The sequence below is a fragment of the Andrena cerasifolii genome, chromosome 2 (assembly GCF_050908995.1).
Source record: "Andrena cerasifolii isolate SP2316 chromosome 2, iyAndCera1_principal, whole genome shotgun sequence".
NCBI lineage: Eukaryota > Metazoa > Arthropoda > Insecta > Hymenoptera > Andrenidae > Andrena > Andrena cerasifolii.
This window is the reverse complement of record NC_135119.1, coordinates 5417340-5436191: the sequence shown is the minus strand read 5'-3', so window position 1 is coordinate 5436191 and position 18852 is coordinate 5417340. Positions and strand designations below refer to the sequence as shown.

General features: G+C 37.4%; 1 protein-coding gene across 1 annotated transcript in view; it reads left to right on the top strand.

Annotated features, from left to right (window-relative positions):
* The first annotated feature begins 5140 nt into the window (after positions 1–5140).
* Positions 5141–18852, top strand: part of LOC143378487 (rap1 GTPase-activating protein 1) — a 342177-nt gene continuing 328465 nt past the window's right edge. Inside the window, exon 1 of the mRNA XM_076830265.1 lies at positions 5141–5652. Within this exon, the coding sequence (XP_076686380.1) occupies positions 5417–5652 (236 nt within the window). The 5' untranslated portion in view covers positions 5141–5416. The remainder of the gene's footprint in view (positions 5653–18852) is intronic.

The following is an 18852-nucleotide window of genomic DNA, read 5'->3' as shown; positions in this document are numbered from 1 at the left end:
CGGAGCAACCGGCTGACCGGCGCATTCGTCAGTTTGCCTAATAGGTGCCTATACCATATTTTCATTCATATCCTCTGCTTCTCGCCTTTAAAAAAACAATGGCGAATTGATAATCAATATATCGATCGGCAGAAACAGCTGGGCTTCATTAAATGCCATTTTACTAGGCCATCCGGACTCGTGCATTATGGAATAAAGAGATGTTTATAATTGCAAAACTAAGCATTATTGGATATAGGCGTATATCAACTTTCTTTCATTATTTTAACGACTGGAACCGATCCTGAAAAAATCTCCCATATTTTTATAAATACTATTCTTATATTAGGTTCATAACAATTTCAATAAATAAGTGGCTATAATGCGGCAACAAAATGAAACGGGAGATATATTTATATGACCATTCTGTTAATTTTTTATACTAAATTCAATATTGGGGCCGAGTTGGTTTTCGATAATTAAGTGAACTCGGTGTACGAGTTCCAAATACCTCTCATCATGCCAAGCGTCTTGGGCACGGTGCATCCGCACCACAGACGAAGTATTGAATATACTTTACGTCCACTGTAAATTGTTGCCACACAGATCAGAGGCTCTACATAGAGCAGTGTTTCTCAAAGCAGGCGTTACCGCCCCCCCGGGGGCGTTTCAATTATCTAGGGGAGCATTAGGCATTGAGGGGCGCGGTATGGGAGCGTTAAAAATGAGGGGGCGGAAATAGTAGCCATTAGGATTTTAATAACATGAGGTTGCATATAATTATCCGACAAAGTTCATTAGGTAAGTGTGGAAAACTGTACATGTATATGTAGACTTTCTTATATCAATAGAAAATTTTGTATATGAATTATATCAATAATATTCGACGGACTGCAACATTAAAATGCTCGGAATAGTTGTAACTGTCAGCACACAACGTTGCGTTGCGGCAATGCGATCCCAAACTTCAGGAGATAATCGCATCGGAAGATTAGAACGAGACACCCTGTATATACCAGGGAGCATTTGGAATAATTTGGTAGAACTAAGGGGGTTTTGGCCGCAAAAATTTCGAGTAACATTGCTCTAGGACTCCGTACCATTTTAGTGTCACATTCAACGTTACCGATGAGGTCTCGAAACAGATTGTAATGCCACGCGTGGTAGGAATTAGAATTCTACACGGGTAAAACTAGGTCATTCGAAACCCGCGATTTACAAATGATTCTGTTAGAGTAACAATTTAAAAATCGTCTTATGAACATATTTCGTTCAACGGAAAAGAACGGAGGAAGAAAATAAAACGATATCACATTCGTCTTTTAACCTTGCTGTCCTATTCCGGTTTATTTAACGCAAAACAAATTTATTTAACATACAAATTTATATAAACAACAACATTATTTGTGGAAGACATGCTTTCATGATGTAACGTGGAATACCTCGCAAAGGAATTGTAACTTTGTATATTTCAATAAAATGCTGAAGCAGAGAGGACTTTAAAAATTGTGAAAAACTCAACAGTTCCAGTATCTCGCTGAAATATTCCAACTTGCACTTATTCTTCCATCTTAACACTGTATTCGTGTTCTGGGGTTCGGTAGGAACAATCGAACAACATTTTAAGTTACATATTTTATTCTTACATTCTACCATAGTATTGCAAGTTAAAGAAATTCTTATATACGACTAGAATATTTGACAATCGCAGTCATCGGCTCGGTTCTCACCGATTACCAGGTCTCACCGCGAGGAGGTTGCTGCGCTTGGAGACCCGTAGAGAGATAGATGGAATCAAAGTTCCATCGATCTCCCTGTACATGAAGCCTACTAAACCAAAGAGATGGATGGAAACAAAGTTCCATCGATCCCTTCGGTTTAGATATAGAATCTAGGGAACTGCCAAGCAATCACTCGATTAAAAGAAATTCAGGAAAGAAGGAAAGGCGAAGGGTAAGCGTGAAACAAGTATTGGACGGCGCAGTTCCTACCACCCTGCTGTCCAAGTCGAAAGGGAAAAGCGCTCGGCGCCTCCCAGACGATTCCTGTTGCTCCGATGGGACTCGTCAGGAGCAAACACTTGACCTGACTCAAGCCGTCCAACACGGAGATTGGGTAATCGAACCGGGTGACTTACGTAGGCAGTGTACCAAAAGGTGCACCCCCTACGCCCGAAACTTTTCCCTTTGGACAAGAACACCAAGGGATGAAACTGATCCACCCATACCGATTCCATGCTCAGTCACTTGCTTCCGCAAACGGAAGCAGCGGTAACCTCCTCATCACAGATGAGGAGCCAATAAACGAACAACAAAGTTAATGATTTAGTGACTGCTTGGCAATTTTACATGGGACCTTAAATACTTCATACTATAATAAATTAGCCTAGGCTTCCTTAGATGTCTTCTTTCACTGTCGCTTTGCACGATCACTTTTCACTATCACTTTTCACTAGTTTCTTTTTAAATATATCGTGTTATTAACTCCATTCCCCGAGTAACGGTGAACCTGAAAAGCTGAAACAATCAACTACTATACGTTAGTAACGGTGTGGTCGGCCTGGAAAGAAATTAAGGAAAAGCTTATTGAGTTGGAGACGATCGAGATAATTTCGACCAACAGCAGAGCACGCACGAGCATGCAAAACCACCGCAGAGATAAGTACTTGAAGGAAAGAGTGACAGAAGTCACAAAAAACCATCGAAGACATAGACGAGATGAAATGAATCAGGGAAAACCATCGAAGACATCGACGAGATGATATGAATCAGGAAAAACCATCGAAGACATCGACGAGATGAAATGAATCAGAGAAAACCATCGAAGACATCGACGAGATGAAATAAATCAGGAAAAACCATCGAAGACATGAAATGAATCAGGGAAAACCATCGAAGACATCGACGAGATGAAATGAATCAGAGAAAACCGTCGAAGAAATTCACGAAAATGAAATAAATCATTTAAACCCATCGAAGAAATGCATCAAATAAAATAAATCATGCAAACCCATCGAAGAAATACACAAAATAGAACGACTCGCGCAAAATTCTCGAAAGTATGCATGGAAATAGGACAGATGATGGAAAACGACCGAAGAAATCAGATTTGACATTCGCAAAACAATAAAATTTTAAATGACTTACCGAACCCCAAAATTTCATCAGCACCAAGCGAATAAACGAACCCAGGCCAGAGGGGCGAGAGGCTGGCGGAAGAACCAGGGTTGAAATCCTGACCAGGTCCCCAGCAAGTTCAGCAGCTCCAGGGGGAGGGGGAGGAAGAACCAGGTCCCCAGGAAGTCCAGTGGATCGAGGTGGCTCGGCAGCTCCAGGGCGGAGGGGGAGGAAGAACCAGGGTTGAACCCCTGACCAGGTCCCCAGGAAGTCCAGTGGATCCAGGTGGCTCGACAGCTCCAGGGTTCGCGGAGGTCCTTCAAGACCGGAGGACCGACGACGACTGAGTACATGAAGATCTGTGAGCTCCTTATGTAGACTTCGAGGAATGATGTCCCCCGATCAAAACAAGGTCGACGGTTAATTACAATTGCGAAATCCAGCGAATTCTTCGGCAAAAATGGATTTTCGGCTAAAATATCCATTCCAGTGGCTATTGCTGTGACAAATAATGTTAACAACATTTACACTAACCGCCCAGTATAAATTATTATTAACTATAATCGATAGAACTCGAGATATCAAGCAATTTGTAACATTTGGCCTTGGATTTGCAAATGATTTTCTGCGCCGACTGAATTCTCTTTTATTCTCAATGTTTAATCGTTCGATACATTAATGTTAATGCTTATACATATCACGTAGTATTATTTATAATGTATAAATACGTTTTAGTTGAACTTAGTGTAAGTGAATAGTTGCAGGAATATTTGGAGAAATATGAGTGAGATACTTGTTTCTCCCCCTTAGTTACTAACATCGGCGAAGTATAGGCTAAAACGATAGACCTATCACCTTATGGGAATTCGCGTTCACATCACTAACACGTAGAGGCACGGTACTCTATGGAACACTTTTTGGCAGGCACAGGCACTGACTCTACAATCGCGTTGCACACGATTACAAAATCATTTTCTGTTTTTAAACATCCTTCAGTTTCTGAAAAAGTCTTCTAAGTAACGGGTATATCTCAATGGAATCCTGTTAAATTAAAAGGCCTCCCACATGGTCCAGTAATCGATGAAATTGATGCGCGAATTGAGAAATCACGAGATAATATGCACTATGCCATGCACACACTTCACTGAACCGATGAATTTCTCAGGGCTAGACAAACTTTTAAGACACATCATGCAACTTTCTGCGAGATTTTTAAAATTAGATTTTACTGTAAATTTCAGTGTTGGCGGTAAACTAATATTACGGGCAAACGGAATCCAATTATTATTACTTCACTGGAATGATTAAACAGTGCATTAGAAACTTGTGGGAATATCAGTAACAGCGTGAATTTTTAATACTTTTTTCGGCGTACGATACGTGAAAGGGTTCTACTACACGCAAAGTACTAACGAACAATATCATCCTGCAATTTATAGCTTGCACGGGCTTTGAAGAAATACCATTTTTGTGCGCCATAGTGTCTTGATCCCCGACATAGATTTTCGGAGAGAAATCCGCGTGAGTCGTTGACAAACCGAGCCAAAACATAGCGTAGCAAAAGCCTGCCCTCTATGTCAAACTCTCTCTCTAAACAAGTCACACGCATACAAGCACGCACACTTTTCAGGATTTCAACACATTTCACTGCATTTGCTGAGTTGGACGCTGTTCATAAGCAGATGTCACTACATTCAGACCTCAAATTATGGGTCGGTAATACAGTTCGGGTAGCGGGTCGCGACACGAACATCCATAAGGTGATAGGTCTATCCTACACCTCGTCTGCGCTTCTGCAAACAGTGACGTGAGAAGGCAGTCGGCAAGATCAGAAAATGAAATGGTCGGTAAAACAGACCGCGTTTTTTTAATGCCGCGAAGCTATCTGTCTTATCGACCAACTACCCGTGCTCGACGTCAGTGCGGTTTGAAGCTGTGGGTGGCAGATAGGACAAATGCTGATGGGGTGGGACGGTGTGAGTGGGGAGGGGGTGCACAGTGGTAAACACTCGCGCAAGAAGTACGTGGTACATAGTCTCGCGAGGAGTCGTGCCGCGATTACGTCGTTCCGGGATTCGAACGAGATTGATGTTGGGTAGTCGATTACCACTTATGACAGTCGTGTAATCTTGAACGTCAACCGCGAATTGTCACCGCGAATCCCTTCGTTTTGCCGATCTATCGATCAAATTACGTCCGTAGTCCATCTCAGCACCCCGGTGCAGATCGGATTTAGTTCGATACAGGCAGATTACGCGAAGCTTCATACAAATCGTGTGTTGGTGTTTCGAATGTGCCGGTGAAGTAGTTCCTTCAATGACATGCGACGTCCTCTGATTCGGCATCTCTCCGAGGGTGGTGGCAATACAGGTGACAATGCCACTGCCAGTGCCAGGAGACAGCAATCCATGAAAGAGGATGACCGTGCTGGTTACACCTGGAACTGCCGTGAGTATGGGCATCACCTGTCGTCCTGCGACCTCCTCAAGGTGCCCACGGCCCTCGGATGTCGGGGACAAACCACCACGTCACCGGAGTCACGAATCACGATCCACAGGTAGGCCCATTTCGATCTGTGTGCCAGCCGTGCTCGCTGTCGGCAGGGGGAGGCTAGCTCCGAAATTGTCCGGGTCAGTGCATCCTTCGGAGGCTCATTCCGGGTAACCGCGCTCGCGCACTGCCTTCAACCGCGTTATGTCTGACAAAGTAAGAGTTGCGCTCTTCCTTCTTGAGGGTACAATTTCGCAAACCTTTCGTTTCTTTTGGTAATTTTGTCGGGTGTAATAGATCGAAAATATGGCTACATACGAGGACCTGCAGCAACAGGGGTGCAGCTCCATCTTTACCAACTTCGAGTAAATTCGAAAAACTAAAAATTAATAAAAATAAAATTATTGCTTTCACCTAACATTGAAAAATATATATTTTCACACAAGTAGTATCTAGAAATTATTGAATTGATAAGTTTTTATTTCTATTCTCGGCGAATTTTTCAAATTTGGAGCTGAATGCATAGAATTTTCTTGCGTAGGTATATATTACACGCCATAACTCAAAAACTGTCAGAAATGGAGCTGCACTCCTCTTGCTGCAAAGTCCTCGAATGAAGTTTTCTTTCTAAAAAGGAAGATCAAAAGCGTGGATTAAAGTTTTTTCACGATTTCAGCCGAGACTTTGATGTCGAGGAAATTATTTTAAAAATGAATATGTATAGAAGAATGTACAAAAAATGTATGGGTACAAATGGTTTGGCCTTTGTGAAAGGTATTTCTCTGTAAGAGGCTATTAATTGGTGATTTTATTATTGTATCCTCACCATATGCGAATTTAATCGGTAACCCTAGGACTTAACCTTATCGAAGCCGTAACTTGAACTGTATACTGTGGCCATTGATGTTTTAAGATTCATTATGTCCTTATAATCATTTTACAAATCGGAAGAAATCTGATACAGAAAATATTACAGACTCTCTTATTATCTATTAAATGTTAATAGTCGTGGCGAAGCTGAGGTTTCGTACTTTTATAATTGTTTCCAATAAAATAGAAGGATGATGTACAAGTCACACAAAGAAATAAGTTATTTTACAAGATTAAAGAACTGATAATTTTAAATTTTATAAAAATGTTATTCTTTGTGCACGTTGCTTCATGATATTTTTCCGCAACTCTCGTGAAAAAGAAACATTTATGAAATTAAATATTTTTAAGATAAAAACCGGCCTTACTGAAAAGGAAATTATTATTAGTCTTCGTGATTACATTTGGTTCTCCGAAGAACACTTTCGACCGTTATTGATTGTGTATTATAAAACCATGTAAATCATGCAACATCTTTTTAATCGCAATATTTTATTTCAAATCGGATTCCACGCAAAATTGAACTTTTACTAACAAGGAGAGTATTTTAGGTGTCCGCCTCCGATCATTTTGATTTTTGGATATGTTATAGAGGACCGAAAAATAAGAAATACGTGTTTTTTTATTTTTCCCCGTTTTCATATTTGGGGGGTGGAAACTGCGTTCAAAGTTAGGGTTGAAAAATCATTTTTGTGGATTTTTGAAAATCTGGTGAGTCAGTCATATTTCGCATTCGAAGACACAAAATTCGTCCATTGACACTATTCCCCTATCTCTAATAGTTCTCGAGATATTCCACAAAAATGATTTTTCAACCCTAACTTTGAACGCACTTTTCACCCCCCAAATATGAAAACGGGGAAAAATAAAAAAACACGTATTTCTTATTTTTCGGTCCTCTATAACATATTCAAAAATCAAAATGATCGGAGGTGGACACCTAAAATACTCTCCTTGTAAGACATTTTACAGAAGTAAATTTTGTTTACATTTTCTAAATGAAAAACTATTTAGTTGATTAACCGAATAGGGTTTCTGCTCAAATGCCTTTTTTTAAATAATATTCTATAATACTTCCGTAATCTGATAACCATTTCATTCCATTTGGAGCCGATTTTAAACTGAAATGTGTCCGTGAGAAAATATGTTCCGTATAGCTCTGTAAACTACTTACAAGGGGAGGACAAAATAGGTGTCCGAGCGTTTCAGCCAATAGGCTTTAATAATAAAGATATTTACATGTAAATTATTAAAAATTTCACAGTGGCTGTGAGGTTTTAGTGGATATAAATCCCACACTACCCTGGCGCCCGCGGGGGATTCCCCTCTGAAGAAATCGGAGTGTCTTTTGAAGATGTCTCCACGTTAAAAAAAACTTTATAAATTTTTTTTTATAAATTATTTTTTTACAATTTTTTTTTAACTTGGGGAAATCTTCAAAAGGCACCCCGACTTCTTCAGAGGGGAATCCCCCGGAGGTGCCAGGGTACTGTGGGATTTTTACCCATTAAAACCCCACGGCCACTTTGAAATTTTTAATAATTTCCATATAAATATCTCAATTATTAAGGCCCATTGGCAGAAACGCTCGGACACCTATTTACTTATTTTCGATATACCTAGATTCATGTGCCAAGGCTCCTCAAAATCCGTGTCTACCACATGGTGTCCTCCCCTTGTTAGTTTCAATAATTATTTAACCCGTAAATATATAGAAGAATACATGCACCATTAAAAGTCAGTGAGAACGAGAATATTTCATTGGGCATGTGTTTATATAGATGGATCAAGTTATGTCCTATATTTCGTTGACCCACATCCTCCTGTGCTGTGCGCCCGAAGGTGCATTTTCTAAATGACGTTTAGCCCTCGAGATACATTTGCCGGGTGCTAAAAGTGTCGCAGAAATGTTTTCCACGTTGTCAAATTGTCGCAATCGCGATCAGAATCGTTCCTCCAAAGTAACGTGTCTTCGGAGTACATATGTACGTATCCGCGGTAGCACCAGGGTCGTGGTCGAAGTTTGTTCCATGTCCCTGCTCGTAGCACGAATAAGCGTGGTAAACAGTTTCGGGTAAAATAGGTCACAGACAGACTCTGCCGCGAAAACAATCCTTTTTGACTTTAAGACGTACTCGGTGTCGGAAATCTGCATATGCTACGTTAGACGTCCTACGGAAGCAAAATAAAATTTGCATCCTGTGAGAACCGCCACGCATAATGCCGTTCATAAATTTCACTCCGGCACCTCTGTTTAACTGTGCTAAATGCTTCAAGAAAACTGGATTTTGCAGAGAAATATTTTCGCGCAGGTAAAGCAGAAAAACTACTTTGCGCGAAAGAATATGAGAGTTAAATAGGTGAAGATGAAATGTTGGCGCCATGAATCAGTGAGTCCCTGTTTGAGGTGTTTTCTCTCAATAGGTTAGCATTCTTCCTCCATAAAGTAATCAATGAATATTTTAAACGTACGCGGTGCCTCGTTATTCAACGTGGTAGAGGCAATAACAACTTGCAGTTGTTTTTCCTCACAATGAATAGAGAAATGATGAAAAAGATTTAGCATCGTGTATTAGCAAGTGGGTTAATGTTTCAGGGATTGATTTTTCAATAAATGATGGTGCCAAATTGAAATTCAAATTGTCTCTGACATTTGAATTAATTAAAGAAGGAAGATAAGTATTTAGAAAAGACAGAAATTTGATTTCAAATATAAATGGGGATGCTGATGAAACGAAATTATTATCTGCAATATTATAATTTGATAGTGTAATCTATTATAATATTATAATCTTTTTCGTGATTGCAATCAATATCCCGTGGAATATTTTGTGGGAAACATAATTTGCAATAGAAGCCTGCCATCTTCCAACAAAGTAATCATTCTTTTCAGCATTCCATGCGATATCTTTAGTTCTTATTCCCTAATTATAGACACTTGTGTCATAAACACTTAGGGTCCTTAAACAAGTGAGGCAATAATGTGACTCGACATATTTTAATATCAAAATTTTGCAAGTAAATGCTTACGAAATCATGAAACATCTTTATTCGCTGCGTTATTTTTTAAATATTACTCCTTATACTATTTTTCGTAACTTGTTTTGAAAAATATAGTGTTTACCTTTTGCAGAGGGTGATATTTAATTCTCTCTCATATATGCGAAGCACAGCATTAATTTCTGTGCACGCTCGCCTTCTAATGGAATCACTTGATATTCACAAGCTGCTATCAGAATCTGACGGCCATATCGAATTTAATTAAACGACCCGAACATTTGGCGGTAATGCAGCATTATCTTTGTTTGATACTCATCTCCACAGTTTCTCCTCGATTGTTTTCGTTTTATAGCAAGCAACCAGGCTGAGGGAGTCTAATTTTTCCTCGTGGTATTTTATTTTCAATAACCGACTAGGGTGGATGTACCAGTAAATGCACACGCACCAGTAAATGGACATTTTATATTAAAACGAGTAAAATAAGTTATTAAAATAAGCAACTAATTAATTAGAGACTTCTCTTAATTCCTCGTTTCGTATCCAAACTGTTTTTGCAGCACGTGCAATCAATCGAGCTGCAAACATAATTTTATAAAAGCGTTCATTCATTAGACTTAAGTGCTCATTTATTGGTGCGTTTACCCTGCCCAAGCACAACTTTGACAGCTTTCAAAAGAAAGAGTAAAAGAAGAAAAGTGGACAATATTCAGAAAGTGGAAGCTACACTAATCTTGTCTGTTGTTCAACAAGTGTTTGCACTACTGTGGTCGTCTCGTCTAACCTGTTGAATAAATATGAGGCGAAACAGAAGGACCACGAACTTCGCTGTTGCATCTCTTGGCACCAGTGTCTGCAAAGGAACAACAAAAAAAACTGGTTTAGTGCGACTTCGTGATGAGAAATCCTTCTTACTCAGCTTTTTCAATAAAGGTGCGAAAAGGTTTCAGTTGCGCCAGGTGCATTTCGTATTGAGTTGGTTCGTTTCTATATTGCAGCATTCGCTCGGACGTGAGGACTTTTTTTTCAATCTTTCTGTATGCTCGCGCATCGAACGCAATTGAACGAATTGATAACGACGATAGGGCGAGCAACTGGGGACTGCTGAATGCTCTCGTTTATTAAAACTTCGATAAGAATAGCTGATATATTTCTCAATCCCTACCATGTTCTATTGACTTTTGGTAGCGGTGGAACGCTGGTTACCCGAATATCGGTTACACAGATATTTTAGAACCCAAAATCCCGATTACAGAGTCTACGAATCCTTTGAATTTGACTTGTTTCAACATTTGCTTTTGTATCTGAATTTTTTATGCGATAACACCTGGTGCGAAAACAATTTCAAATAATCGAACCAGCAGAGCGTTAGACGAGCAATTGAGGATGGTAGAAACCACCATTGCTTGAAAAATTCTTACAGGGCATTTAAGGGGAGGTTCCGGTATAGAGCCCAACAAAATAGGTGATCGTTAGGAATTAATTAAAGGAAAACTACTATATATAATTTAATGGGACTTTTTGCATTGTATTAAGGATATCTTAAGCTACAGAAATATATTTTCTGTTTAATAATTAATCATTGCAGACGGCACTGGGGAGTCGTTAAAGTCAAGGCGTCAAACAATTGATCCAAATCGGTGGGACCTGTATCTCCAAAAGTTATCATCCAATTCGACTGAAACATTTTTTTATTTTAAAGAATATACTTCTGGCTAAGAAGGGAAACCAGAAAAAATTACAAAAATTATATTTTTTTTGAGAAAATAACAACACTTTTGAAATCACTTTTCCCCTATATTTTTACCATTTCAACGTCTTTAAAAATTATAAATTTTCAATTTTTGTATTTTTTCTGGTATTCCCCCTAGCCAGAAGTATATTCTTCAAATACAGCCTAATAAGTTTTTTTTTTAACAATATGGTGTTTACTTTTCTTTAAATAAAATCCTAAAAATTACCCACTTTTGAAGTGATTTAATGGGAGGACAGCCTTGCGAGCATCTACTAAGGAGTTAGAAAAGCATGATCATTTATCCGAAACGCGATGGGAAAGTTTTAAAAGAAGAATGCAAATGTGAGAATGTAACAATGATTAAATTCATGTATGTAGGTGTTATGTTTCATCCTCACTTTCTACAGATAATGATCTGTCTTCAGAATAATTAGATAGAAAATGTGCATGTGAGTCAGTCAAAGATTGGTATCAAGCAACATCAAGGTATCATAAAATTGTTGCTACGCGAGAGCAACAAGCGACATGTCTAATAAGGGCATTAAGTCCGGTTTTGCCTTTGCATACTAATATGTACCTACACGAAATGTTTCAGATTATAAAAAAAATATTTGAGTAACAATATTTAAACGAAAACGTTATTTTTAATATTTAATTTTATTGCACTCATTATTTAGATACTGCATAGTTTGTCACTGTACGTTTCAAATACACCTATTCTATGTAAATCAATTCTACTTTTCAAGGAATACCATTTGGTCATTAAACTCTGTAGACAGCTATGCGGATGCAACCCGTCGAAGGTTGCTGCTCTCACGTAGCATTAATCATATGATACTTCAGTTTCGCTTGATACCAATCTTCGACTGATTTACCTGCACATTTTCTCTCTAATTATTTTCGAAATGAATTATTATCTAAAGAAAATGAGAGTAAAACATAATGCACGCGTCAGTTTAATTATTATCACATTTGCACGTTTACACTAGTTTCTTCTAACTTTCCCATCGCATTTCGAATAACTAATTGATTTCTTGAATCCTTAGGCCGTACTCTTAAATAATGTTCTATCGGAATCTTTATTTTCGAAGTGGTACCCAAAATGGCAATTTTTTGCCACCCTCCTTTGGTCCAACGAACGGCACCTGTTTCACGGTAATTCCGTAAGGGAAGGTTCCGGTCTAAAAGTTGATTTTTTTTTATTTCATTTTTCGAATGTTCAATCTTTTAGAAATGCGTGTTTAAAAGGATTTGTTGAAATTCGTAAAATTCCTGAAGTTATAGGAATTTGAGTAGCGGCAAATGCATGGGTAACACCCGGCCACTCGGCACTCACGTAAAACTTTAAACGCGTTTTTCTCGAAACAGTGTTCTCAAAACGGTGGGACCTGTAATTCCAAAAGTTATTATCCGATTCGACTGAAACCTTTTTTATTTTGAAGAATACATTTCTAGCTAGGGGGGAAACCAGAAAAAATACAAAAAATTAAAAATTTATAATTTGCAAAGGCGTTGAAAGGATTAAAAATATGGGGAAAAAGTGATTTCAAACTTCAAGTGTTGTTATTTTCTGAAAAAAATTTTTTTGTAATTTTTTCTGGTTTCCCCCCTTAGCCAGAAATATATTCTTCAAAATAAAAAAAGTTTCAGTCGAATCGGATAATAACTTTTAGGGATACAGGTCCCACCAATTTTGATCAATTTTTTGACGCCTTGACTTTAACGACTCCCCAGTGCCGTCTGCAATGATTAATTATTAAACAAAAAATATATTTCTGTAGCTTAAGATATCCTTAATACAATGCAAAAAGTCCCATTAAATTATATATAGTAGTTTTCATTTAATTAATTCCTAAAGATCACCTATTTTTTGGGGCTCTAGACCGGAACCTCCCCTTACGGGGTTATACATAGTCAGGCCGCCGAAAAGAGGCGAATATTTGTGAATTTTTTTTGAAGAAGTGGAAGTATATATTTTTACAAAACTTTTTGCGCTTAAGAGAGCAACATTTAAAGAACACTTGGTAATTTTATCGTAGAAAAATATTTACTTTTATAATAAAGTAACAACGGACATCCAAGAAGCATTTTTAAAAATTTGGTTTTGCGGTGAGTACTGTCATTCCGAACCAGATTATCTAAAATCAAAAAACAAAAAAGATTTCGTTAGCATATTAATGTATCCGCCGATTAACGGAGGGAATTTCCGATATATTAATTTAAAACAAAATGGCGGCTATTTAAAGTTGACGGCTATTTATACCTTGCAAAAGTTATGGTATAAATCTTTAATTAAATGATTTTGGTTGAGTAACCATTATAAATGATTAAACTTTTTTGATTACCGGTAATCATTATCGATGATGGAAATTTGATTTTGGGTACCAGTGGTCAATATAAAGACGAGAATTTTTTTAGTTACTGCTAACCAATATCGGTAACTGGTCTTGATGTCCCACCATTGCTTAGGTGGTGAGAAGATTACTACTCCGGATGAGTGGTGCCTACTACTACTGCTAGTGGTAGTAATAATAGTAGTAGTCTACTGCTATTGATTACCCTTATCTTTGTATACATATACTACTTTGTTATATTATACATGAGCCAGTATTTTATATAACCAAGAGGGTCGTGTTTGTTGCGAAACGCCAGGGGAGGGTATAGAGGACATCCTCATTCCACCCACGATAGTCGATCGGACGAGCGGAGATGATCGTTGAGTAATAAATTAGTTTTACCGGGGGGTAACGCGGGAGGTTATGCAATCGTTGCCAACAAGTAGGGCAATCTGATGGAAGAACGGAGATGACCTTCAGCAGGGTGCGGAAATGTTGGAAACGGAACTTTTCTCTTTTCTCTTTCTGTATGCTTTCAGAACATTCGTCCAACTTATGACTCAGTTTTCGCGACTTTTCTCTCTCAAACCTCTTCGGTTAAATAGGTAGGTACATACGGTTTGTTCGTTTTAACTGGGAACGGTGGAATATCTCGTAAGGGACTGAAGGCATTAAAAAATTGTTCTTACGAAAGCTACTTGATATGGAGGGCGTCATTATATGTAGATAGTTTCTCTGCAGGTTGAAAAATGGGGAAGGTCTCAAGGGTAATTTAATTCTTTTAAGGGGTTACCTACCCTCAGGGGGTAGAAAAAGAATCGATTCTTTGAGAATTTATTTCAGAAAGTACATGCATATTTCTATGCAATGGTTTTTGTATTCAAATGAGGGACACCTTAAGAGGTTATTATATTATATTTTGGTATAAAAAAATATTGAGTTATTGCAAAATTACAACTGCTTTCCCGGAAGCTGCTTTTACACCGGTGACATATCGTTGTATTCCAACAGTTTTACCAATCTGAACTTACATTGGCACTTAAATTTGTTTCTTTTTATGTTCAGTGCACTCTCTTTTATATATTTTTATTTTTTTTTAAGTAACATTTTTAAGTTTGATTTAGGTATCCTATTATGACATCGCCTCGTTTGTGATTGTACTATAAGTGGGGAAATGCATTCCTTCTTTAATATGTGTTGAGTAACTGCCAATGTTACCCCGTACTGCCAATGTCCCCCCAGTTTACAGTACGTCAGAGTCATGCACAAATCTAGTGAGTCTATAATTTATTACCGTTGAATTTGGTCTTATTAACAAGTTCAATCGTCCTGGCATTGAAAGGTAATAGTTAAAGTAATTGTACGGTAACGTGGAATTGCTCAGGGTGTAATTGCTCGTCAGACGAGAACTGAATGATGCCAAGATTACACTTCCTTTTATACACATACTACACATATTATTTCGGGTCATCGAATTCTTCTTCGTGGTTCGTATCACGAATGTTTGAATTTATTCGGGCGCACGTAAGTAACTAGAATATTACAATCAAATATAGGAAAGCGTTTAAACAAAATAAAATTTGTTTTTATTTTTATGAAATTTATTTTTATTTTTCCGAAATTTATTTTTATTTTTATGGAATTTATTTTTATTTTTACGAAATTTATGTTTATTTTTACGAAATTTATTTTTATTTTTACGAAATTTATTTTTATTTTTACGAAATTTATTTTTACTTTTATGAAATTTATTTTTACGACATTTATTTTTATTTTTACGAAATTTATTTTTATCTTTATGAAATTTATTTTTATTTTTATGAAATTTATTTCTATTTTTATGAAATTTATTTTCATTAATATCTTATTTATGGCGAATATTGTTTCTAAATAATACCAATATCTATAATATAATATCTTTACAATTATGTTTAGACCCATAGATATGTTATTGCATGGCATGTTTACACAATTATTTTTATTAATGAAAAATATAATTTCTGCAAAAGGAAAATATTAGGAGGTTAACCAATTATCAGTGTTGGTTTCATACATATGTATTTATTTATACCAACGAGAATTATGTTGCATGTGAATGTTTTTTTAGTCACCGAAATTCGAAATAATGGAATCCAGATTTCGGTATGAACAATAAATTTAACGACCCGCCGTCCTCCAATTTTTTGCTATCGGGATTTTGCAAAGAACATATTTATAGCTTATCCGACTGGATTTTTGCGAATCCTTTTAAATCCAGAGGAACAATGTCTACTATGCAATAAAACCACAATTTGGTACTTTAATATTCAGTTTCATAGTATCAATCAAATAAACCAGTTTTAAGCTTGTTATGGCCATTCTGTTTACGACCAAACGTGTAGAAACGTTAAATACATTGAATATAATATATCTGTTCGAAATATTTTATTACAAACTTTACTTTCAATTTATTTTGTGGATTTGTACTAATCCAATTCCTATAATTACATTATTATAGTACACACAATACAATTTTTAATTTAGTAAGATTACACTGAGTTCTACCAAACGAAGAAATATAATTTCAAAAGAGTTTTTACTTCGGCTCACTTTTTAAAAGATTTTTTAAAAGTCCAAGTTCTTTATTAAATACACCAATGTGAAGTCTTGAAAACGGACCCAACTACACATTTGTTTAAATCGATTCTCGAAAGTGTATCGTACAATGCGATTCTCAGTAATTCAAAGTACCTGAAACAATTCATCTTCCTCCACTACGAAAACGCACGGCCATGCAACAGTGAAATTCCCACAAATTCCAAAGTTAAACAAGTCGTTGGAAAACAAGTTTCCATGAGAGGCATTTATCTTACGCCCGCCATGGGGACGTTTCGGGCGCGTTCGACGGGCAAATGTTTTCCTTTCGAATTTTAAAATGGGTCACGAGGAAATGCGAGCTGGTAGGCCTATCGTTTCGTAGCTGGCTGCGATTAGAAGATAATTTGGAATTCGATTCGGCTGGCGTTTCTTCCGGCTTGTTGGTGAGAAGAGCTCGATTCCGCTGGGAGTAGGTAACGTCAGCAGATTGCAGGTGTACGCTGTGACACCTTTGATCTTCTACATAGGTAAATACGCTTGTCCATTTGCCGTTTCCTGCCTCTCTCTGTCCCTCTGCCGTCCACTCTTGCGCCTCAAAGTAGATACCGTGATTCTGCCCAGCAGATCTCGTCTTCTCTCTTTCAGGAATTGCATGCTCGTGGAATCGTCGGGGAATCCCAAGGAGGATCGTTTCAGCTCCGAGATTTCGCTTCCTAGATCTCGTAGCGAGCCGAATCAGGAAGTAGTTTCTCGGGAATTTCATTTCGAACGATAAAAGCGACGATACAGTTCGGCCGACGCGACGGCCTCGGCCTTTACAATTAATACATGTGTTACGGGCACCGAGTAATCAAATTGAATTTATCGGATTAATATGCGACCTCCCTTAGCCTTGCCGTTGAAATCGAATCCATTATCGCGGGCATTTTAAGAATTTTAATTAAAGCTTCCATTATGGTAACTCGGCTATTGGAAGCAAAATTATACTGCGCCAGTTGAAATGGAAATTTAACGCACCTAGGTGGTGCGGGGTCGTGCGAGGTACTTCGGTTAAATGTTAAGTTTCTATTCGAGAGAAATTAGGTCGTCCAGACGTCCAGTCCTGACCGATATTTAGTAACGTCCGTTAATAACGAGCACTTTTTTGTAACAAATTGAGCTAATATTTTTTGCTCATTAAATTCGCTGTTACGTGAGGCATTGTATTCATTGGGGTGGCTCTTATTTACTCTTGGTAAAAATTTTATTCTAGATTTTCTTCGGAGCACCCTACAGAATAGTTCTAAAAACATTTTTAAAAAAATCCGTGTGAAGTTTGAGCTCGATTGGATAACGGGAAAGGGTGCCCCTGGGTCCTTAAACGTTTAAATCATTATTTAATAGCTCGCGAAGTCGATTTTATATAATATCTTCCAAGTTATTGATTAAATCCAAAAATATGTGTAATAAAAATTGTAGATCCGGGGATGGAGCATCTTTTATGTTGTATTACTTTTTCTCGTGCGACAAACGGTTTTCGAAACAAGTCGGAATAAACTAAAAGAAAAAACTTTTTTTCTAGAACACTTTTTACTTATGAAGGCGAACAGAAAAATGGAATTTTTATTTTCGAGGACTATTTTTAAACATTAAGGGGTGGGGGGCATATACCGAAATATGCGAAAAAGATAAAAAAAATTCTTATTTTCAGTGTTTGATATGTCATGAATGTTTACTGAAAATTTGGGACCGAAATTCGCAAAAATATCGTAGATATAGAGTCTCATATTTCGATATTTATGCGAAGATATGGAGTCTATATCTTTGATATTTTTGCGAATTTCGGTCACAAAATGGGAAATGATTATATAATCATACTATATAGGCGAAAATTTAAATTTGAATTTTCAGTTGGGCTGGGTGCGGGATAGTTGTCTTTTGATTAACCAAACACAACTGTAAAAAAAATTGGAAAATATTGATATCTGCAGGTTCCTTTTTCTCCTAAATAATCATGTAATCATATAATCATTTTTAGGAGAAAAAGGCACCTGCAGACATGAATATTTTTCCAAATTTTTTTTACAGTTGTGTTTGATTAATCAAAAAACAACTATCCCGCACCCAGGCCAACTGAAAATTCAAATTTAAATTTTCGCCTATATAGTATCGCTCCGCCCTAGTGTGCAAAATTAATAACTTTAGGGACGTATACACTTTTGAAATCTGAACAAACTTGTTACTCACGATTAGTTGAATACTTGATAGAAACTCGCCTTCATTCAGGCGCGTTTATGTCGCATTACGTCGTCACAGCTTTCATCGAAACGAATTACTCCTCTGAATCTATGATAATAACGTTCGAGGTGTAGGAGTTGTCATTATTCAATGAATCATTAGATACTTCGTCGAACGCATTTTTGCTTTTATTCCTGCGTAATTTTCTTTTGATCTAGTGGGACCAAGAAGTAAAAAAAAGAAGGATATACAAGAAGGATCCTCTCCTCTTCCATTTTTCGTGAATGTATCGAACACAATGTGCACTGTCGCTATCCTACTGATGTCGTTGTGCGATCCTACACAGTAACTAGACTATCCACTTCTACTTTAATCTGGCCTCCCCGAAAACAGTAAATCAACGTCCCTTGAAATCGATATGGTTCTCCTGCATTTTGCAACTGCCGATTTTTTGGATCGAGAGTTAATGATCGTACCGGGGCACATGGTTCAAGGACGCTTACAAGTTCTGACAAGGATTAATGATCGGGACGAC